This window comes from Rana temporaria, chromosome 4, assembly GCF_905171775.1.
Source record: "Rana temporaria chromosome 4, aRanTem1.1, whole genome shotgun sequence".
Classification (NCBI taxonomy): Eukaryota; Metazoa; Chordata; class Amphibia; order Anura; family Ranidae; genus Rana; species Rana temporaria.
The window spans coordinates 190,475,069-190,500,188 of NC_053492.1; the positions used below are offsets into that span (position 1 = coordinate 190,475,069).

General features: G+C 38.3%; 1 protein-coding gene across 3 annotated transcripts in view; it reads left to right on the forward strand.

Annotated features, from left to right (window-relative positions):
• The window catches only part of FGF12 (fibroblast growth factor 12), a 614,009-nt gene that overhangs the window by 192,173 nt on the left and 396,716 nt on the right, over nucleotides 1-25,120 (forward strand). The window contains exon 1 of one of the 3 annotated variants that reach the window (XM_040349556.1): nucleotides 21,699-22,036. The exons of the other annotated variants lie outside the window; for them this stretch is intronic. Within the exon in view, the coding sequence (XP_040205490.1) occupies nucleotides 21,946-22,036 (91 nt within the window). The 5' untranslated portion in view covers nucleotides 21,699-21,945. Of the gene's footprint in view, nucleotides 1-21,698; nucleotides 22,037-25,120 lie in introns of those variants that run through there. 3 annotated transcript variants of the gene reach the window in all.

Genomic DNA, 25,120 nt, shown 5'->3' on the forward strand with positions numbered 1-25,120 from the left:
AACGTAATAAATCCACAACCGTACATGCGATCGATACAGCGACTTCACCGTTTGAAAGACACGGCCCTTGTGAACGCATCGATATGAAATTTATGTTGATAAACTTAAAATTGTGGCCATGCCAGCGATTTAGAAAAGAGCGTCTTTGTGTGTTTTGCAGGAAAATTTTTTAAATTTTTAACATGGACGGTCAATGAGAGTGGTTTTGTCACTCTTGTCCTTTAGAAGCTCCTGGAACTAAAACTAAAATACGTATCACAAAACTGATCACATTGCCTGAAACCAGACAAGCATACCTACGTTTTGATATATAAATTGTGTATGACAAGTAGATCTTGTGGGCGTGAGAGCAATTTGTTCGCCCTTTTTTTAAAGATAATTTTTGTTTTCAAAGATCTCCACTCTAAAGGTCACATGACACACTCTAAACCTGCTCCATAGGATTACATTATAACCGATAAAAAAATCACTAAACGTAAATTGCGTTTTCACAAAAACCGTATAAGATATCAATCTAAAAAGTCATGTTTGGATAGCTGAATATTTTGTGACCGCTTTAAAGTTTGTTTGGTGTCTGTAAGTGAAAGTATGAAGGAGCTGAAACTTTTGGCAGAACGTGTGTTTTGAAGCAGGAAAAAGGATGTTCTCATTGACTTCAATGTTAAAAAAAAGTGTCTAAAAGCTTAATATTTTAAAAAGTATAAATAGTACAAAAAAACTTGAAGAAGTCCCATCGTTAGCTGAATGAGACGAACATTTTAAAAGTTAAATGGTCTCAATAGCTGAAAGTATGCAGAAGTTACGCAGAGCCAAAAAACGTACGGAATAAAATTAAAATTAAGAATAATAAAAAACGAATATCAATACTGGGAATGCTTATTAAAGCATTCCCACTAATTAAAATTAAAATTAAAACTAGAAAATGCATTCCCTGAGGAAAATGCGAGTGGGAATGCTGAATTGCTGAGCCCGCACCAAAGCCATTCACCATAACCACTACACTATCTTTAGGACACACAGCTCCTTTCTCTATCTGCAAAGTAGAGAGTATGCTGACTTCCTGGTCGCCCCTCCCCCCTCAAGAGGTTTCCCCTCCCCCCAGGTCAGTGAGGAGGAATATTGCACTGAGGTAGAAAGCTATTTATGGAAAGAAATTCCATTACAAACGCCTTTTAATTCACAGACCAATACATTAATTACGCCTCCAAACAAAACGTAATAAATCCACAACCGTACATGCGATCGATACAGCGACTTCACCGTTTGAAAGACACGGCCCTTGTGAACGCATCGATATGAAATTTATGTTGATAAACTTAAAATTGTGGCCATGCCAGCGATTTAGAAAAGAGCGTCTTTGTGTGTTTGCAGGAATTTTTTTTAGACTTTTTAACATGACGGTCAATGGGAGGGCGTTTGAGGCACTTGTCCTTTAGAAGCTCCTGGAACTAAAAGTCAAATGCCTATCGCAAAACTGATCACATTGCCTGAAACCAGACAAGCATACCTACGTTTTGATATATAAATTGTGTATGACAAGTAGATCTTGTGGGCGTGAGAGCAATTTGTTCGCCCTTTTTTTAAAGATAATTTTTGTTTTCAAAGATCTCCACTCTAAAGGTCACATGACACACTCTAAACCTGCTCCATAGGATTACATTATAACCGATAAAAAAATCACTAAACGTAAATTGCGTTTTCACAAAAACCGTATAAGATATCAATCTAAAAAGTCATGTTTGGATAGCTGAATATTTTGTGACCGCTTTAAAGTTTGTTTGGTGTCTGTAAGTGAAAGTATGAAGGAGCTGAAACTTTTGGCAGAACGTGTGTTTTGAAGCAGGAAAAAGGATGTTCTCATTGACTTCAATGTTAAAAAAAAGTGTCTAAAAGCTTAATATTTTAAAAAGTATAAATAGTACAAATAAACTTGAAGAAGTCCCATCGTTAGCTGAATGAGACGAACATTTTAAAAGTTAAATGGTCTCAATAGCTGAAAGTATGCAGAAGTTACGCAGAGCCAAAAAACGTACGGAATAAAATTAAAATTAAAATTAAGAAGAAGAATAACTAGACAATGCATTTCCTGAGGAAAATGCGAGTGGGAATGCTGAATAGCTGAATTGCTGAGCCCGCACAAAAGCCATTCACCATAACCACTACACTATCTTTAGGACATACAAGCAGTGTTCAGTACTTATAAAGCCTAATATCACACAGCTCCTTTCTCTATCTGCAATATAGAGAGTGTCCTGACTTGACTGGTCGCCCCTCCCCCCTCAAGAGGCTTTCTCCACATGAGGTGGGGGAGGAGGACTGCACTGAGGTAAGGAAAGCTATTTAGGGAATCAAAATACCATTAGAAACGCTTTCATCCACACGCAAAATCAGTTATCGAAGCCTTCAAACAAAACGTAATAAATCCACAACCGTACATGCGATCGATACAGCGACTTCACCGTTTGAAAGACACGGCCCTTGTGAACGCATCGATATGAAATTTATGTTGATAAACTTAAAAATGTGGCCATGTCAGCGATTTAGAAAAGAGCGTCTTTGTGTGTTTTGCAGAAACATTTTTTAGACTTTTTAACATGACTCTTGTCCTTTAGAAGCTCCTGGAACTAAAACTAAAATACGTATCACAAAACTGATCACATTGCCTGAAACCAGACAAGCATACCTACGTTTTGATATATAAATTGTGTATGACAAGTAGATCGTGTGGGCGTGAGAGCAATTTGTTCCCCCTTTTTTTAAAGATAATATTTTTTGTGGATGATCTCCACTCTAAATGTCACATGACACACTCTAAACCTGCTCCATAGGATTACATTATAACCGATAAAAAAATCACTAAACGTAAATTGCGTTTTCACAAAAACCGTAAAAGATATCAATCTGAAAAGTCATGTTTGGATAGCTGAATATTTTGTGACCGCTTTAAAGTTTGTTTGGTGTCTGTAAGTGAAAGTATGAAGGAGCTGAAACTTTTGGCAGAACGTGTGTTTTGAAGCAGGAAAAAGGATGTTCTCATTGACTTCAATGTTAAAAAAAAGTGTCTAAAAGCTTAATATTTTAAAAAGTATAAATAGTACAAAAAAACTTGAAGAAGTCCCATCGTTAGCTGAACGAGATGAACATTTTAAAAGTTGAATGGTCTCAATAGCTGAAAGTATGCAGAAGTTACGCAGAGCCAAAAAACGTACGGAATAAAATTAAAATTAAAATTAAGAATAATAAAAAACGAATATCAATACTGGGAATGCTTATTAAAGCATTCCCACTAATAAAAAACGAATATCAATACTGGGAATGCTTATTAAAGCATTCCCACTAATTAAGAAGAATAATAATAAAAAATGAATATCAATACTGGGAATGCTTATTAAAGCATTCCCACTAATAAAAAACGAATATCAATACTGGGAATGCTTATTAAAGCATTCCCACTAATTAAAACTAGACAATGCATTTCCTGAGGAAAATGCGAGTGGGAAGTCTGAATAGCTGAATTGCTGAGACCGCACAAAAGCCATTCACCATAACCACTACAGTATCTTTAGGACATACAAGCAGTGTTCCTTCAGTACTTATAAAGCCTAATATCACACAGCTCCTTTCTCTATCTGCAATATAGAGAGTGTCCTGACTTGCCTGGTCGCCCCTCCCCCCTCAAGAGGCTTTCTCCACATGAGGTGGGGGAGGAGGACTGCACTGAGGTAAGGAAAGCTATTTAGGGAATCAAAATACCATTAGAAACGCTTTCATCCACACACAAAATCAGTTATCGAAGCCTTCAAACAAAACGTAATAAATCCACAACCGTACATGCGATCGATACAGCGACTTCACCGTTTGAAAGACACGGCCCTTGTGAACACATCGATATGAAATTTATGTTGATAAACTTAAAAATGTGGGCATGTCAGCGATTTAGAAAAGAGCGTCTTTGTGTGTTTTGCAGAAACATTTTAAAGTCTTTTTAACATGACGGTCAATGAGAGTTTATTTGTCCCTCTTGTCCTTTAGAAGCTCCTGGAACTAAAAATAAAATACGTATCACAAAACTGATAACATTGCCTGAAACCAGACAAGCATACCTACGTTTTGATATATAAATTGTGTATGACAAGTAGATCTTGTGGGCGTGAAAGCAATTTGTTCCCCCTTTTTTTAAAGATAACTTTTTTTTCAATCATCTCCACTCTAAAGGTCACATGACACACTCTAAATCCCTTCCATAGGGTTACATTATAACCGATTCCATTTTCTGAAAAAATCGCTAAACGTAAATTGCGTTTTCACAAAAAACGTAAAAGATATCAATCTGAAAAGTCATAGCCGGATACCTGAATATTTTGTGACCGCTTTAAAGTTTGTTTGGTGTCTGTAAGTGAAAGTATGAAGGAGCTGAAACTTTTGGCAGGGCATGTGATTTCAAAGGGAAAAAGGATGTTCTCATTGACTTCAATGTTAAAAAAAAGTGTCTAAAAGCTTAATATTTTAAAAAGTATAAATAGTACAAAAAAACTTGAAGAAGTCCCATCGTTAGCTGAACGAGATGAACATTTTAAAAGTTGAATGGTCTCAATAGCTGAAAGTATGCAGAAGTTACGCAGAGCCAAAAAACGTACGGAATAAAATTAAAATTAAAACTAGACAATGCATTTCCTGAGGAAAATGCGAGTGGGAATGCTGAATAGCTGAATTGCTGAGCCCGCACAAAAGCCATTCACCATAACCACTACAGTATCTTTAGGACATACAAGCAGTGTTCCTTCAGTACTTATAAAGCCTAATATCACACAGCTCCTTTCTCTATCTGCAATATAGAGAGTGTCCTGACTTGCCTGGTCGCCCCTCCCCCCTCAAGAGGCTTTCTCCACATGAGGTGGGGGAGGAGGACTGCACTGAGGTAAGGAAAGCTATTTAGGGAATCAAAATACCATTAGAAACGCTTTCATCCACACACAAAATCAGTTATCGAAGCCTTCAAACAAAACGTAATAAATCCACAACCGTACATGCGATCGATACAGCGACTTCACCGTTTGAAAGACACGGCCCTTGTGAACACATCGATATGAAATTTATGTTGATAAACTTAAAAATGTGGGCATGTCAGCGATTTAGAAAAGAGCGTCTTTGTGTGTTTTGCAGAAACATTTTAAAGTCTTTTTAACATGACGGTCAATGAGAGTTTATTTGTCCCTCTTGTCCTTTAGAAGCTCCTGGAACTAAAAATAAAATACGTATCACAAAACTGATAACATTGCCTGAAACCAGACAAGCATACCTACGTTTTGATATATAAATTGTGTATGACAAGTAGATCTTGTGGGCGTGAGAGCAATTTGTTCCCCCTTTTTTTAAAGATAACTTTTTTTTCAATCATCTCCACTCTAAAGGTCACATGACACACTCTAAATCCCTTCCATAGGGTTACATTATAACCGATTCCATTTTCTGAAAAAATCGCTAAACGTAAATTGCGTTTTCACAAAAACCGTAAAAGATATCAATCTGAAAAGTCATAGCCGGATACCTGAATATTTTGTGACCGCTTTAAAGTTTGTTTGGTGTCTAAGTGAAAGTATGAAGGAGCTGAAACTTTTGGCAGGGCATGTGATTTCAAAGGGAAAAAGGATGTTCTCATTGACTTCAATGTTAAAAAAAAGTGTCTAAAAGCTTAATATTTTAAAAAGTATAAATAGTACAAAAAAACTTGAAGTCCCATCGTTAGCTGAACGAGACGAACATTTTAATAGTTGAATGGTCTCAATAGCTGAAAGTATGCCGAAGTTACGCAGAGCCAAAAAACGTACGGAATAATAATAATAAAAAACGAATATCAATACTGGGAATGCTTATTAAGCATTCCCACTAATTAAGAATAATAAAAAACGAATATCAATACTGGGAATGCTTATTAAAGCATTCCCACTAATAAATAGTAAATGAGAATGCAGCCTAAATGGTGATGGAAGCGTGACATACATTGCTGCACATTTTCAAAACATTTTCAAAACATGCATTTTTTTTTGTGAGTTTCCATGCATCCAGGAAACAGACAGATGAGGAGTGGTAACGCAAATGTGACACCATTTGCCACACATTTTCTAAACACGCGGCAAAGCATGCATTTTCTTGCAGGTTGCCATGCATTCAGAAATGTGCTGATGACAACCTAACCGGTAATAAAAATGCAACATGCATTGGCAGTCATTTCAGAAAAGCAAAGCGTGTGCTTTCTGTGCGGGTTGCCAGGCATTCAGAAACAGAGATGCAAAACCAGCCTAACTGGCACCATGAGAACGACGAGCATTGGTGGGCGTTGCCATGTGTTTTCTGCGCAGGTTGCGTGAGCAAAGTGCCCTTATAGCAAGCGGCTTTCTATGGAGGCACTCAGCAGTGGGGAAATAGGATCATGGCTGCTCTCTGCAAAACCATTGCACAGAGCAGCTACAGTAAGTATGACATGTTTGTTATTAATAAGCATTCCCAGTATTGATATTTAGTGGGAATGCTTTAATAAGCATTCCCAGTATTGATATTCGTTTTTTATTAGTGGGAATGCTTTAATAAGCATTCCCAGTATTAATTAGTGGGAATGCTTTAATAAGCATTCCCAGTATTGATATTCGTTTTTTATTATTAGTGGGAATGCTTTAATAAGCATTCCCAGTATTGATATTCGTTTTTTATTATTAGTGGGAATGCTTTAATAAGCATTCCCAGTATTGATATTCGTTTTTTATTATTCTTCTTCTTAATTTTAATTTTAATTTTATTCCGTACGTTTTTTGGCTCTGCGTAACTTCTGCATACTTTCAGCTATTGAGACCATTTAACTTTTAAAATGTTCGTCTCATTCAGCTAACGATGGGACTTCTTCAAGTTTTTTTGTACTATTTATACTTTTTAAAATATTAAGCTTTTAGACACTTTTTTTTAACATTGAAGTCAATGAGAACATCCTTTTTCCTGCTTCAAAACACACGTTCTGCCAAAAGTTTCAGCTCCTTCATACTTTCACTTACAGACACCAAACAAACTTTAAAGCGGTCACAAAATATTCAGCTATCCAAACATGACTTTTTAGATTGATATCTTATACGGTTTTTGTGAAAACGCAATTTACGTTTAGTGATTTTTTTATCGGTTATAATGTAATCCTATGGAGCAGGTTTAGAGTGTGTCATGTGACCTTTAGAGTGGAGATCTTTGAAAACAAAAATTATCTTTAAAAAAAGGGCGAACAAATTGCTCTCACGCCCACAAGATCTACTTGTCATACACAATTTATATATCAAAACGTAGGTATGCTTGTCTGGTTTCAGGCAATGTGATCAGTTTTGCGATAGGCATTTGACTTTTAGTTCCAGGAGCTTCTAAAGGACAAGTGCCTCAAACGCCCTCCCATTGACCGTCATGTTAAAAAGTCTAAAAAAAATTCCTGCAAACACACAAAGACGCTCTTTTCTAAATCGCTGGCATGGCCACAATTTTAAGTTTATCAACATAAATTTCATATCGATGCGTTCACAAGGGCCGTGTCTTTCAAACGGTGAAGTCGCTGTATCGATCGCATGTACGGTTGTGGATTTATTACGTTTTGTTTGGAGGCGTAATTAATGTATTGGTCTGTGAATTAAAAGGCGTTTGTAATGGAATTTCTTTCCATAAATAGCTTTCTACCTCAGTGCAATATTCCTCCTCACTGACCTGGGGGGAGGAGAAACCTCTTGAGGGGGGAGGGGCGACCAGGAAGTCAGGATACTCTCTACTTTGCAGATAGAGAAAGGAGCTGTGTGTCCTAAAGATAGTGTAGTGGTTATGGTGAATGGCTTTGGTGCGGGCTCAGCAATTCAGCATTCCCACTCGCATTTTCCTCAGGGAATGCATTTTCTAGTTCTTCTTCTTAATTTTAATTTTATTCCGTACGTTTTTTGGCTCTGCGTAACTTCTGCATACTTTCAGCTATTGAGACCATTTAACTTTTAAAATGTTCGTCTCATTCAGCTAACGATGGGACTTCTTCAAGTTTTTTTGTACTATTTATACTTTTTAAAATATTAAGCTTTTAGACACTTTTTTTTAACATTGAAGTCAATGAGAACATCCTTTTTCCTGCTTCAAAACACACGTTCTGCCAAAAGTTTCAGCTCCTTCATACTTTCACTTACAGACACCAAACAAACTTTAAAGCGGTCACAAAATATTCAGCTATCCAAACATGACTTTTCAGATTGATATCTTTTACGGTTTTTGTGAAAACGCAATTTACGTTTAGTGATTTTTTTATCGGTTATAATGTAATCCTATGGAGCAGGTTTAGAGTGTGTCATGTGACCTTTAGAGTGGAGATCATCCACAAAAAATATTATCTTTAAAAAAAGGGGGAACAAATTGCTCTTACGCCCACACGATCTACTTGTCATACACAATTTATATATCAAAACGTAGGTATGCTTGTCTGGTTTCAGGCAATGTGATCAGTTTTGTGATACGTATTTTAGTTTTAGTTCCAGGAGCTTCTAAAGGACAAGAGTCATGTTAAAAAGTCTAAAAAATGTTTCTGCAAAACACACAAAGACGCTCTTTTCTAAATCGCTGACATGGCCACATTTTTAAGTTTATCAACATAAATTTCATATCGATGCGTTCACAAGGGCCGTGTCTTTCAAACGGTGAAGTCGCTGTATCGATCGCATGTACGGTTGTGGATTTATTACGTTTTGTTTGAAGGCTTCGATAACTGATTTTGTGTGTGGATGAAAGCGTTTCTAATGGTATTTTGATTCCCTAAATAGCTTTCCTTACCTCAGTGCAGTCCTCCTCCCCCACCTCATGTGGAGAAAGCCTCTTGAGGGGGGAGGGGCGACCAGTCAAGTCAGGACACTCTCTATATTGCAGATAGAGAAAGGAGCTGTGTGATATTAGGCTTTATAAGTACTGAAGGAACACTGCTTGTATGTCCTAAAGATAGTGTAGTGGTTATGGTGAATGGCTTTTGTGCGGGCTCAGCAATTCAGCTATTCAGCATTCCCACTCGCATTTTCCTCAGGAAATGCATTGTCTAGTCGTTTTTTATTAGTGGGAATGCTTTAATAAGCATTCCCAGTATTGATATTCGTTTTTTATTATTCTTAATTTTAATTTTAATTTTATTCCGTACGTTTTTTGGCTCTGCGTAACTTCTGCATACTTTCAGCTATTGAGACCATTCAACTTTTAAAATGTGCATCTCATTCAGCTAACGATGGGACTTCTTCAAGTTTTTTTGTACTATTTATACTTTTTAAAATATTAAGCTTTTAGACACTTTTTTTTAACATTGAAGTCAATGAGAACATCCTTTTTCCTGCTTCAAAACACACGTTCTGCCAAAAGTTTCAGCTACTTCATACTTTCACTTACAGACACCAAACAAACTTTAAAGCGGTCACAAAATATTCAGCTATCCAAACATGACTTTTTAGATTGATATCTTTTACGGTTTTTGTGAAAACGCAATTTACGTTTAGTGATTTTTTTATCGGTTATAATGTAATCCTATGGAGCAGGTTTAGAGTGTGTCATGTGACCTTTAGAGTGGAGATCATCCACAAAAAATATTATCTTTAAAAAAAGGGGGAACAAATTGCTCTCACGCCCACAAGATCTACTTGTCATACACAATTTATATATCAAAACGTAGGTATGCTTGTCTGGTTTCAGGCAATGTGATCAGTTTTGTGATACGTATTTTAGTTTTAGTTCCAGGAGCTTCTAAAGGACAAGAGTCATGTTAAAAAGTCTAAAAAATGTTTCTGCAAAACACACAAAGACGCTCTTTTCTAAATCACTGACATGGCCACATTTTTAAGTTTATCAACATAATTTTCATAACGATGCGTTCACAAGGGCCGTGTCTTTCAAACGGTGAAGTCGCTGTATCGATCGCATGTACGGTTGTGGATTTATTACGTTTTGTTTGAAGGCTTCGATAACTGATTTTGTGTGTGGATGAAAGCGTTTCTAATGGTATTTTGATTCCCTAAATAGCTTTCCTTACCTCAGTGCAGTCCTCCTCCCCCACCTCATGTGGAGAAAGCCTCTTGAGGGGGGAGGGGCGACCAGGCAAGTCAGGACACTCTCTATATTGCAGATAGAGAAAGGAGCTGTGTGATATTAGGCTTTATAAGTACTGAAGGAACACTGGTTGTATGTCCTAATGATAGTGTAGTGGTTATGGTGAATGGCTTTTGTGCGGGCTCAGCAATTCAGCTATTCAGCATTCCCACTCGCATTTTCCTCAGGAAATGCATTGTCTAGTTCTTCTTCTTCTTAATTTTAATTTTATTCCGTACGTTTTTTGGCTCTGCGTAACTTCTGCATACTTTCAGCTATTGAGACCATTCAACTTTTAAAATGTTCATCTCGTTCAGCTAACGATGGGACTTCTTCAAGTTTTTTTGTACTATTTATACTTTTTAAAATATTAAGCTTTTAGACACTTTTTTTTAACATTGAAGTCAATGAGAACATCCTTTTTCCTGCTTCAAAACACACGTTCTGCCAAAAGTTTCAGCTCCTTCATACTTTCACTTACAGACACCAAACAAACTTTAAAGCGGTCACAAAATATTCAGCTATCCAAACATGACTTTTCAGATTGATATCTTTTACGGTTTTTGTGAAAACGCAATTTACGTTTAGTGATTTTTTTATCGGTTATAATGTAATCCTATGGAGCAGGTTTAGAGTGTGTCATCTGACCTTTAGAGTGGAGATCATCCACAAAAAATATTATCTTTAAAAAAAGGGGGAACAAATTGCTCTCACGCCCACACGATCTACTTGTCATACACAATTTATATATCAAAACGTAGGTATGCTTGTCTGGTTTCAGGCAATGTGATCAGTTTTGTGATACGTATTTTAGTTTTAGTTCCAGGAGCTTCTAAAGGACAAGAGTCATGTTAAAAAGTCTAAAAAATGTTTCTGCAAAACACACAAAGACGCTCTTTTCTAAATCGCTGACATGGCCACATTTTTAAGTTTATCAACATAAATTTCATATCGATGCGTTCACAAGGGCCGTGTCTTTCAAACGGTGAAGTCGCTGTATCGATCGCATGTACGGTTGTGGATTTATTACGTTTTGTTTGAAGGCTTCGATAACTGATTTTGTGTGTGGATGAAAGCGTTTCTAATGGTATTTTGATTCCCTAAATAGCTTTCCTTACCTCAGTGCAGTCCTCCTCCCCCACCTCATGTGGAGAAAGCCTCTTGAGGGGGGAGGGGCGACCAGTCAAGTCAGGACACTCTCTATATTGCAGATAGAGAAAGGAGCTGTGTGATATTAGGCTTTATAAGTACTGAAGGAACACTGCTTGTATGTCCTAAAGATAGTGTAGTGGTTATGGTGAATGGCTTTTGTGCGGGCTCAGCAATTCAGCTATTCAGCATTCCCACTCGCATTTTCCTCAGGAAATGCATTGTCTAGTCGTTTTTTATTCTTCTTCTTCTTAATTTTAATTTTATTCCGTACGTTTTTTGGCTCTGCGTAACTTCTGCATACTTTCAGCTATTGAGACCATTCAACTTTTAAAATGTTCATCTCGTTTAGCCAACGATGGGACTTCTTCAAGTTTTTTTGTACTATTTATACTTTTTAAAATATTAAGCTTTTAGACACTTTTTTTAACATTGAAGTCAATGAGAACATCCTTTTTCCTGCTTCAAAACACACGTTCTGCCAAAAGTTTCAGCTCCTTCATACTTTCACTTACAGACACCAAACAAACTTTAAAGCGGTCACAAAATATTCAGCTATCCAAACATGACTTTTCAGATTGATATCTTTTACGGTTTTTGTGAAAACGCAATTTACGTTTAGCGATTTTTTCAGAAAATGGAATCGGTTATAATGTAACCCTATGGAAGGGATTTAGAGTGTGTCATGTGACCTTTACAGTGGAGATCTTTGAAAACAAAAATTATCTTTAAAAAAAGGGGGAACAAATTGCTCTCACGCCCACAAGATCTACTTGTCATACACAATTTATATATCAAAACGTAGGTATGCTTGTCTGGTTTCAGGCAATGTGATCAGTTTTGTGATACGTATTTTAGTTTTAGTTCCAGGAGCTTCTAAAGGACAAGAGCGACAAAACCACTCATTGACCGTCATGTTAAAAATTTTAAAAATGTTCCTGCAAAACACACAAAGACGCTCTTTTCTAAATCGCTGGCATGGCCACAATTTTAAGTTTATCAACATAAATTTCATATCGATGCGTTCACAAGGGCCGTGTCTTTCAAACGGTGAAGTCGCTGTATCGATCGCATGTACGGTTGTGGATTTATTACGTTTTGTTTGAAGGCGTAATTCATGTATTTGGTCTGTGAATTAAAAGGCGTTTGTAATGGAATTTCTTTCCATAAATAGCTTTCTACCTCAGTGCAATATTCCTCCTCACTGACCTGGGGGGAGGGGAAACCTCTTGAGGGGGGAGGGGCGACCAGGAAGTCAGGATACTCTCTACTTTGCAGATAGAGAAAGGAGCTGTGTGTCCTAAAGATAGTGTAGTGGTTATGGTGAATTGCTTTGGTGCGGGCTCAGCAATTCAGCATTCCCACTCGCATTTTCCTCAGGAAATGCATTTTCTAGTTTTTAACAATATCTTTTCTAACTAAAGTTCCACTTCCTGCTTCTTTCCTATTCTCTGCAGAAAGGAATGGAGTGTAGGCGGGGATAATTCTTTTCCTCCCCATTCACCAATCACACATAGGCCCAGAAACGCCCACATAAACCTTTAGACTGGATTCACACTTGTGCGGTGCAAATTCCAGCTCTGTTATCTCTGCAGAGAGATAAGAGAGCTGTTCAGCAGATCATCTCCATTTTAGCTGTGAATTTGGAGACCTGGGAGAGGGGAGGCGGAGGGGGGAAGTGTATTGAGGTGAATGAGAGAGTCCTGAAGAGAAATTAACACATCTGCAAATCAGATGCGTACCCATAGAAGATAATGGGCCTGAATTTGCACCTGAGCTGCACCGCAATGCCTAGAAAAGGCACACGTTTTTTTTGGCAATGCGCAGTGCGAATGCATCGCTCAGATGTGAACCAGCCTCATTGAAATCAATGTATTTTATAATGTTATGCGAATTGGATGCGGTTTAAGCCACAACCAATTCGCATAGGTGTGAACCCGGCCTTAGACCCGCCAACATCAACTTCCACAGCAGCTAAAAGTGACCCCCTTAGCCCAACATAAAACTGCAGAGGCTCAAAGGATCATGGGACATGTAGTATCAGGACTGGCAAAGGAAGGAAGCATGAAGTAAGCTGGTGTATCAGATTTAAATTTACTGATACGACACCCAAAATTAACTGGCACAGCCAAGTTTTTACTGGCATTTCCAAAAGTTACAAAATTACAGTTTTAAGTTTAAATTTCAATCTTTAGGCTACAGACAAGTACAATATGCAATAAGTAATGTGATTTAAGGCAGATACCAAAGGCAAAAAACATATTTCTTATTTTATCTTTGATATAGTAAGGAGCCCAGGCACAGGACAAGAAATTAGAATGGGCAGGCGCACACATGAAACTGACTCTCAGGCCTCGTACACACGTCCGAGAATCTCGTCAGGAAAAACCCATTGTTTTCCCTGACAAGATTCTTGGCAAGAAACTCTTGCAGCGGAGTGTACTGACTTTCATTTCAAAAGAACCACGGTTCTCTTGAAAGGAAAGAATGCAGTGACGTCATCGCGTATGACGAGCATGCGCTCGTCACATTTGATGCCGTCGCCACCATCTTGCTTCACCCTACCTATGCCGTGAATTGCTTGGACCAAGAGGAAGGGGAAAGCTTGTCCTGAAAATGTGACTGTTAATGCAAAAGTATCATACAGTACTTTTAAATGGCATACACATTTTAGTAAGCTATTTCTTTATAAATATACCCTGTCAAATCTAAAAATCTCATGTTTGAAGAGCTGAAATTGAATTTGTAGGCATGCACTGAGACTGAATGCACATTTCAGAATGGTGGTTACATACAGTGGAGAACACTAATAGAACATTTATCTCGCTCCTGTCCTGGTAAGGTATGCAACACCCTATAATGTAAACTGAGTTACGCTGTGAAAAGTCTGCTGCAGATGTGCTCTGACATATCCAGGTCATTTAGGTATTACATAGAGTTTCAAAAGACAATCCTATTGTAACAAATTCTCATCTGTGAATAACAAATATTCCGTATAATATTAGTAGTGATCTTTTTACAGCCATAAAGTAATAATAATAAGAATTGTATGTGTTGTTCAATTATTTTTGATTAAAGTTTTTCAATACAAGTTAATGAAGGTGGAGAAACCTCAGCAAGGTACATCCTGAGATTATTACAGATTTCAATTATAGCATCATTAGTGTCAGCATCATGTTTGTTACAATTACAGAGGTTGTTATATACCATTAAGCTATACAGCCATGCATAAAGATCTTTGAAAGAGGTCATACTGAGAGTAAGACAGTAGTTGGGGATTAGCTCTAACACTGGTTGATGGAGAATCTGACATCATTAAGGGATAATTGAGCTATGAGTGTAAGAAAGAAATACAGAAAGGAAAAAAAGAAAGAGAGAATATAAAAGGGAAAAAGGACAATGGGGAAGGAAAAAGGAGAGTATATAAAAGGGGAAAAAAAGGGCAATGGGGAAGGAAAAAAGGGGATATATAAAAGGGAAAAAGAAGGGCAATAAGGAAGGAAAAAGGAGAGTATAGAAAAAAGGGAAACATAAGGGCAATGGGAAAGGAAAAGGGAGAGTATATAAAAGGGAAAAAGAAGGGCAATGGGGAAGGAAAAGAGGAGTATATAAAAGGGAAAAAGTGCAATAAGGAAGGAAAAAGGGGAGTATATAAAAGGGAAAAAGAAGGGCAAAAAGAATGGCAATGGGGGAGGAAAAGGGGAGTATATGAAATGGAAAAAGAATGGCAATGGGGAAGGAAAAGGGGAGTATATATAAGGGAAAAAGAAGGGCAATGGGGAAGGAAAAAAAGAGGAGTATATGAAAGGGAAAGAGAAGGGAAATGGGAAAGGAAAAGGGGAGTATATAAACGGGAAAAAGAAGGGCAATGGGGAAGGAAAAAAGGAATATATAAAAGGGAAAAAGAAGGGCAATGGGGAAGGAAAAAGGGGAATATATAAAATGGGGAAAAGAAGGGCAATAAGCAAGGAAAAAGGGGAGTATAAAAAGGGAAAAAGAAGGGCAGTAAGGAAGGAAAAAGGAGAGTATATAAGAGGGAAAAATAAGTGCAATAGGAAGGAAAAGGGGGAGTATATAAAAGGAAAAAAAGGGCAAAAAGAATGGCAATGGGGGAGGAAAAGGGGAGTACAGGCATACCCCACTTTTAAGTACACAATGGGACCAGAGCATGTATGTAAAACGAAAATGTACTTAAAGTGAAACAATACCTTTTTTCCCTTCTAGGGTGTAGTAGGGGGTCAGTGGCTGTATTTGGGGTGTCAGGAGCTGTAGTTGAGGTCTCAGGGGCTGTATTGGGGGTGTCAGGGGCACACTGGAACAGGGCGGGCTATGCTCTCGAAGCTTCAGCTCCTTCTAGTGCGGCTGCAAAATGCCTGTACAGTACTTGTAAGGCACTTTACATACACTCGGGGGTATGTCCTTACTCGCGAGTGTATGTAAAGTGAGTGTACTTAAAGCGAGGTATGCCTGTATATGAAATGGAAAAAGAATGGCAATGGGGAAGGAAAAGGGGATTATATGAAAGAGAAAAATAATGGCAATGGGGAAGGAAAAGGGGAGTATATAAAAGGGAAAAAGAAGGGCAATGGGAAAGGAAAAAGGGGAATATATAAAAGGGAAAAAGAAGGGCAATACGGAAGGAAAAGGGGAGTATATAAAAGGGAAAAAGGGTAATAAGGAAGGAAAAAGGAGAGTATATAAAATGGAAAAAGAAGGGCAATGGGGAAGGAAAAAGTGGAGTATATGAAAGGGAAAAAGAATGGCAATGGGGAAGGAAAAAGGGAGTATATGAAAGGGAAAAAGAATGGCAATGGGGAAGGAAAAGGAGTATATGAAAGGGAAAAAGAAGTGGAATGGGGAAGGAAAAAGGGAGTATATGAAAGGGAAAAAGAATGGCAATGGGGAAGGAAAGGGAGTATATGAAAGGGAAAAAGAAGTGGAATGGGGAAGGAAAAAGGGGAGTATATAAAAGGGAAAAAGGGTAATAAGGAAGGAAAAAGGAGAGTATATAAAATGGCAAAAAGAATGGCAATGGGGATGGAAAAGGGGAGTATATGAAAGGGAAAAGGAATGGCAATGGGGAAGGAAAAGGGGAGTATATAAAAAGGGAAAAAGAATGGTAATGGGGAAGGAAAAAGGGAGTATATGAAAGGGAAAAAGAATGGCAATGGGGAAGGAAAGGGAGTATATGAAAGGGAAAAAGAAGTGGAATGGGGAAGGAAAAAGGGGAGTATATAGAAGGGCAATGCCAATGAGAGAGAAACAAGTGGGTGTTAAGTAAGAATGAATAAGGGGAAGGTTGGAAAAAGAACATAGGTAAGTCCCCCTCCCCCACAGACCACTACGCACTTACAAATCTCAGAGATTTAATGCCCATTGATCTGGTTGGCAGTAGTAGATCCACAGGGAACAAATCTTAAGGAATTCTCATGGGTTTCAGAAGAAATGGCTGATGATTTTTCATTATTCATAGTCCCATTGGAGTGTTTTATTTCAAATGAAGTGCTGTCTTAATATTTGTCTTATCATGCACACAGACACAAAGTATGCTGCTTTCAGGTCCGTAATGCATCTGTGTCCCATTGGAGAAAATGTTCTTCACTTGCTGTGACAGCGACATTTAGGTAATTACGCTAAAATTCTGGATTACCCCTCACTGTGAATCTCACAAGTTGGGACACAGCGTTAAAAACTTAACAGATATTGGAACCCTTCCCTACGCTTAACTAAAAGTAAAAGTGTTGGCTTTGCATGCACTTTAAGAACCAATGCAGAATGAGATCCTCTCATTTTCTTATGTTATATATGACTAAAGGCAAACCCTGTATTGACAGTTGCCTGCTCAAATTCATATTTCCACAATTTACAGGTCTAATTGTTTCCCTTTCTCAAATAAAATAGTTTTTTTTTTTGTTTGTTTGGATCATAATCTGCATTCACACATTGATGATAAATACTGTATGGTACAATGTGCAGGCAGACATAACGGTGACTAAATTATTTAATTCATTAAGGAGGTCTGAAAAAAAGTACTGTAGTTGCTGGCTTTTACAAAACAGATACTTACCAGCCCAAAAAAAAGTCTAGTGCTGTCTTCCTACAGCCTGAGTTTTTCAGCCCCTCAACACCATCTTGGATTCATGTGATCAGTCACGGATGGCCTCCTACTGCACATGCGCAAAATATGCTAGATTATCCCCAAACCTGAGATGTTTGATGTAATCCCTGGAGGAGCTGATAGGGGGTGAGTTGTACCCTGCAAATTCATCCTCACCTAGGTGAGGAATAAAGGGAGCAAGTACCCCCCCCCCAAAAAAAAAAAATGTGTAAAAGGGAGGGAGAGATAATAGGGCCGCAACTACAAATTTCTTTCATAACCAATTGGCCAATTATTAGTTTGATTAATTGGATAAAAAAACAATGTGTCATTTTAATTTTTATTTTAAATAATTTACACACATAAATTGCAGAATAAAAAAACTTTACGTTAACATTACACAACTGTAAAAAAAATTAAAAGCAGAACCCCCCCCCAAATTTCTAAAGAGATTGCTGTTACTAACATTTAGTAGCAGCAGCATGCTTTTTGTATCACCTGTCATGATGTTATAAAACAAAAATGTATCCTTTATAGTACAAAAACAAATATCTGCAGCTCGGTTGCTGATAATCACTAAAATAGTGGTTCATTTATGCTGTAAAGTGTAAGTAATATTATATAAAACCATATCATAAATATAATAACAAATATGCTCAGACATAAAATATATAGGGTATATTAACTGGAATTCAGACATGAAGCTACAAGAAGAAAGGGTGGGTATATCTTATATTAACTGCTTCAAACCTGAGGACTTTCACACCCTTCCTGCCCAGGCCAATTTTCAGCTTTCAGCGCTGTCGCACTTTGAATGACAATTGCGCGGCATGCAATGCTGTACCCCAACAAAAGTGTTAAAAAACATTTTTTGAGACAGATAGAGCTTTTTTTGGTGGTATTTAATCTAAAAAATGAAAAAAAAAAATGAAAATGTTGAAAAAAAATGTTTTTCTTAGTTTCTGTTATAAAATTGAGTAAATAAGTAATTTTTCTCCACACTGTATGTGCACTCATGAGGCTGCACTAATGGGCATTGATGAGGCCACACTGATGAGGAGGCGTTAATATGCAGCACTGATGGGCACTGATATGCAGCACTGATAGGTGTCACTAATGGACACTGTTAGGTGGCACTGATGGGCACTGAAAGGTGGCACTTTTGGACACTGACAGGCAGCGCAGATAGGCCACACTGAAAGGCAGCACTGACTGGCATCACTAATGGGCACTGATTGGCATCACTGATGGGCATTGATTGGGCACTGGCTGCTGGGCACTGTTGGAGCTGCACTGATCATCAGGGTACTGATGATCAGTGCCCTGATTATCTGTACAGATCGTCCCTGTGAGGAAATGCCGCTGATCAGTTCTCCTTTCCTCATATGCTGTCAGTGTGAGGAGAGCCAATAACTGGTATTTCCTTGTTTACATGTGATCAGCTGTGATTGGACACAGCTAATCACATGGGTAAAGAGCCTCGTCATCTGCTATTTAGCAAGATCGATGAAGCGCCCTGTCCAGGGACACAGAGGTGGTTAAAGTAGTACTAAAGGTAGAAACTTTTTTTGCATAGATATATTTTTTTTAAATATAATGGACAATACTAGTAAACTTTTACTTTAATTGTAATGCCATAAAGTGGCTGTAAAGGCAGAAGGTTTCACAGCCAATCACAGTCAATCACAGCCAGAGAGGAGGGAGTGGGGGGGGGGGGGGGCGAGCCACGCCCTGTGTGCTTTATGGAAACACAGAGCCATCTTGGAAGCGAGCCCACATGAGAGCCCCCATAGCAAGCGGCTTGTTGTGGGAGCACTCTGTGGGGGGAGGGGAGCCAGGAGTGCTGGGGAACCCGAGAAGAGGAGGTTCAGGGCTGCTCTGTGCAAAACCATTGCACTGAGCAGAAAATGATAACATGTTTGTCATTTAAAAGAAAAAACAAAAACAAACATTTATTATGGCTTTAATTTGCCTCCAGTTTATCAGCCACCAGCTTCTTTGGGTTCAGATACTTCCCTGCACAGAGCCCTTACATCCCTTTATTCTGCTGCCCAGGACTATGTGTCTCATGATGAATTGCTCCTCACACATTTACAAGTTCTCAGGCACTTACTGACATGTATGGAAAGATACTGAGCTGTATGTGTGCTGCTCTGTGTATACTGACATGTATGGGCATGTACTGAGCGGGTTGTGTGCTGCACTGTGTATACTGACATGTATGAACCATGTACTGAGATGTATGTGTGCTACTGACATGTATGAACCATGTACTGAGCAATATGTGTGCTGCACGATATATATACTGACTTGTATGAATATGTGTGCTGCTCTGTGTATACTGACATGTATGGGCATGTACTGATCTGTTTGTGTGCTGCACTGTGTATACTGACATGTATAAACCATGTACTGAGCTGTATGTGTGCTGTATTGTGTTTACTGACATGTATGAACCATGTACTGAGCTGTATGTGTGCTGCACTGTTTTATCTGACACGTATGATCAATGTACTGAACTGTATGTGTGCTGCACTGTTTTTACTGACACGTATGATCCATGTACTGAGCTGTATGTGTGCTGCACTGTTTTTACTGACACGTATGATCCATGTACTGAGCTGTATGTGTGCTGCACTGTTTTTACTGACACGTATGATCCATGTACTGAGCTGTATGTGTGCTGCACTGTTTTTACTGACACGTATGAGCCATGTACTGAGCTGTGTGTGTGCTGCACTGTTTTTACTGACACGTATGATCCATGTACTGAGCTGTGTGTGTGCTGCACTGTTTTTACTGACACGTATGATCCATGTACTTAGCTGTGTGTGTGCTGCACTGTTTTTACTGACACGTATGATCCATGTACTGAGCTGTATGTGTGCTGCACTGTGTATACTGACATGTATAAACCATGTACTGAGCTGTATGTGTGCTGTATTGTGTTTACTGACATGTATGAACCATGTACTGAGCTGTATGTGTGCTGCACTGTTTTATCTGACACGTATGATCAATGTACTGAACTGTATGTGTGCTGCACTGTTTTTACTGACACGTATGATCCATGTACTGAGCTGTATGTGTGCTGCACTGTTTTTACTGACACGTATGATCCATGTACTGAGCTGTATGTGTGCTGCACTGTTTTTACTGACACGTATGATCCATGTACTGAGCTGTGTGTGTGCTGCACTGTTTTTACTGACACGTATGATCCATGTACTGAGCTGTGTGTGTGCTGCACTGTTTTTACTGACACGTATGATCCATGCACTTAGCTGTGTGTGTGCTGCACTGTTTTTACTGACACGTATGATCCATGTACTGAGCTGTATGTGTGCTGCACTGTTTTTACTGACACGTATGATCCATGTACTGAGCTGTATGTGTGCTGCACTGTGTATACTGACATGTATGAACCTTGTACATGGGGCCAGCACAGAGGTGTAGAGATTAGCACCCTCACCTAGCAGCAAAAGGGTCGCTGGTTCATATCCCGACCACGACACCACCTGCCTGAAGCTTGCATGTTCTCCCTGTGCTGTATGGGTTTCCTCCCACACTGCAAATAAATGCTGGTAGATTAACAGGATCCTGTCCTAATTGACCCTAGTACATGTATGTATGAATGTGAGTTGGGGGCAGGGACTGATGTGAATGTACAATGTATATGAAAGCACTGTGTAAATTGACAGCACTATATAAGTACCATAAATAAATAAAGTAAACATGTACCGATCTGTATGTGTGGGGCACTGTGTAACTGACATGTAATCAAATAATGCATTCTATATGCAGTCCAACTAATCAGCTGACCAACTAATTGATAATGAAAATCATTGACGACTATTTTGATTATTGATTTTGTCAATTAGTGGTTTTAGTTTAAGGACTGCGATTATGTAATGTGTAATAAAAAATAAAGATTGGTGAGGACAATGCAATAGATCTTTCTTTTTTATTATTCCACAAACAATGTATAACATAACACAAACCAGAATGAGACCCATCTTTATCCAGGTCCCACTTTACAATCACTTTCTACAAAGCAGACACTTTCCAATCAATGTTTGTATGAAATGACATGCAGTGAAATATAAAGGGATATGTGATGGCATAAATAAATAAATCAATGGAATAGATTATGTACACGAAGAGATGTAATTTCAAACATTTAACTTGTGTGGCCAACTACCGGTAGCTTGTCTCACTACGTTCATTTGCCTGTGCTCGGATTCCTCCTCCTATCGGCTCCAGCCTGGTCTGTGTGTGTTCAGTGGCTGCTGTTGCTGAAAGCCTCATCCTTTGTTGGAGGAGGCAGGGCTAGAAAGAGCCTCAGTGTTTTCTATCTGACGTCCTCACAAAGATCTCCCAGGCTCTGCCCCTTTTGGCAAACTGCCTTCATTGAAAAGTCCCAACATGTCACGTTTGAACAGTTTTCTAATCCTCTGATCGCGAATGCTACTTGTCAACCAAAGCCCAGTCAATGCCTCGACTGCGAAATCCAAGCACTGGATGATGAGCTGCTGACTCTTTCACGTTGTGAATCTGTCGAGGAATCAGAAAAAAGTCAATCAATGAAGATTCTTGGGCATTTCCTGAAGAAAGGAGTGCATATGCTGCAGTGTCTATGTGGAAAGCGTCTGAAACAGAGCAAGAATTCAAGTGGTGAGTTGAAATGCTAAAGTCTGTCTCACTCACTCGTATTGCATCTCTCCCCCTCTTCCTCTCTTAACGCAGGCTTCTCACTGACTGAATGATCAACCCTAGAGAGAATGCATTGCGGTTCGCTTCTTCTTCAGTGGTTTTTTTTCATCCATTAGTGAAAGGCCTGCTGGTACTGCCTCATCTACACTTACAGTTACTAAGCATGGATACAGTGGGTGTGGGTTTTTTGCGTCCAGTCAATGCTAATTAATCTCCCTTGTAGGTGAGGTCCTAGTGAAGTCATCACATTAAACCTCATTGTTAAATTTTAACCATGAAATTGTGTTTTTCTGTGATACGTAAGAAACTTTTTGGGAAGTGAGAGATGCTGCATTGATGCCAATGGAAGTTTCAGCACCATGGACAAATCAACTGATCTACTTTAGTCCCTTTCAGCTTCCACCGATGTGCCTAAAGTTAGTGTAGACTTTATATTCGTGTTCTGTGCGGTGTCTATCCTATATGAGCTTTTGTCAAAAATAAAGGTGATGATACACTAAAGGTTAGCCAAGACTTTATATTGATCTTCGGTGTAATGACTATCCTATATGAACTTTTGCAAAAAATGAAGGTGATGATACACTAAAGGTTAGCCAAGACTTTATATTGATCTTCGGTGTAATGACTATCCTATATGAACTTTTGCAAAAATGAAGGCGATGATATAATAAAAGTTAGCTTAGACTTTATATTGATATTCTGTGCAATGACTATATATTATATGATTTTTTTGGACAAAAATCAAGATTATGATACACATAGGTGTGCGCACAGGGTGTGCTGGGTGTGCCTGGGCACACCCTAATCAGAGAGGGGAGAGGAGAAGGGAATGTGCCCTAGTATAAAGAACATCATCATAGAGGCAGTATTATAAGGATGGACCTAGCTCTGTACCCACACAAATGTTTTTTGTATTTTTGTAGCATGTAGTTTGTATATGTTAATGTTACATGTATGAAGAACTTGTGAATTTTATAATGGTTGTTGATTTTAAAAAAAATTTAAGAAAGTTTGTAAAGTTTTTCTATCTATGTGAAAACAATAAAAATAATTTAAACACCCCATATGCATAGCATTATCCAGAAATGGCACCAGGTGGGTGGTTTGGGGTGCCAGTGATCAGTGTAAATGCCCTCATTATATTAAAGGCTAGGTTCAACTATAGCAGTGATAGCAAACCTTGGCACCCCAGATGTTTTGGAACTACATTTCCCATGATGCTCATGCACTCTGCAGTGTAGGTGAGCATCATGGGAAATGTAGTTCCAAAACATCTGGGGTGCCAAGGTTCGCGATCACTGAACTATTGGATTGGAATAAATACTTATAGAGCGCCGAATGCGAGTTGTGAAACTATAGGTACATAGGTACTATAGGTACACACTTCACTTGTATTTAGAGTGTAGCGTAATATGCTCCCAATCAACTATCCCCCACCATCAGAGCTTCCTCCATGTGACAGCAGGTGGCGTTCATGTGTGATTGAGCTTTGGAGTGCACACCCTAATGCAATAGGCTGCACACACCTATGATGAAACACTAAAGGGTTAGCCTAGACTTTATGTTCCTCTTCTGTGCTGTGACTATCCCATACACATTTTTGTCAGATATAAATGTGATGATACACTAAAGGTTAGCCTAGCCTTTATATTCATCTATATGAGCTTTCAGTGCTATGATTATCCTATATGAGCTTTCAGTGCTATGATTATCCTATATGAGCTTTCAGTGCTATGATTATCCTATATGAGCTTTCAGTGCTATGATTATCCTATATGAGCTTTCAGTGCTATGATTATCCTATATGAGCTTTCAGTGCTATGATTATCCTATATGAGCTTTTGTCAAAAATCAAGTTGATACACCAAAGGGTTAGCCTAGACTTTTTATTCATCTTCTTTGCTGTGACTATCCCATATGAACTTTTGTCAGATATAAATGTGATGATACACTAAAGGTTAGCTTAGACTTTATATTCATCTTCAGTGCAATGACTATCCTATATGAGCTTTTGCATAAATGAAGGCAATGCTACACTAGAAGTTAGCTTAGCCCTTATATTCATCTTATGTGCAATGACTATCCTATAAGACAGGGATATGCAATTAGCGGACCTCCAGCTGTTGCAAAACTAAAGTCCCATGAGGCATAGCAAGACTAACAGCCACAAGCATGACACCAAGAGGCAGAGGCATGATGGGACTTGTAGTTTTGCAACAGCTGGAGGTCCACTAATTGCATATCCCTGCTATAAGAGGTTTGGCAAAAATCAAGGTGATGTTACACTAAAGGTTAGGCTAGACTTTATATTCATCTTCAGTGCAATGACTATTATAGCTTTTGTTAAAAATGAAGGCGATCATACACTTAAAGTTAGCGTAGACTTTATATTCAGCTTTTAGGCAGTGAATATCATATTTGAGCTATTGTTAAAATCAAGGTGATTATAAACTAATTAGCCTAGACTTTATATTTTTTTTTTTAACAGGGAAAACTAGACTTTATATTTTACTTCTGTGCTTGTGACTATCCCAAATTAACTTTTGTCAGATACAAATGTGATGATATACTAAAGGTTAGCCTAGGCTTTATATTCATCTTCGCTACAATTAATATACTACATGAGTTTTTTGTCAAAAATGAAAGCTGTTTGGGCTTTTGTCAAAACGAAATTTAATGATGCAATAAAAGTTAGCTTAGACTTTATATTGATTCTCTGTGTAGTGACTATCCCTTGACTGCTTTTGTCAAAAATAAATGTGATTTTTTACACTTATACATTAACTAGAGTGCTCTGAAAAGCCTTGCAACTTGGCATATTCAATTGACTTATCATTTTGTATCACACCATACTGTTATAGTTGTCCTTTTTTTGGCTTGAAGCTGTTAGAAGTGTGTTGCTTATTTTTGTTACTTTTTGGGAACATGGCAGTGTTCGTTTCACATCTTAGCTGGAGTGCCAAGGTATATACTCTGTGTGTGTGTATATCATTTTCCTTTTTATTGTGGTTTTAGTGGCTATGTGCTTGGTAAGCCTGTGTAAAT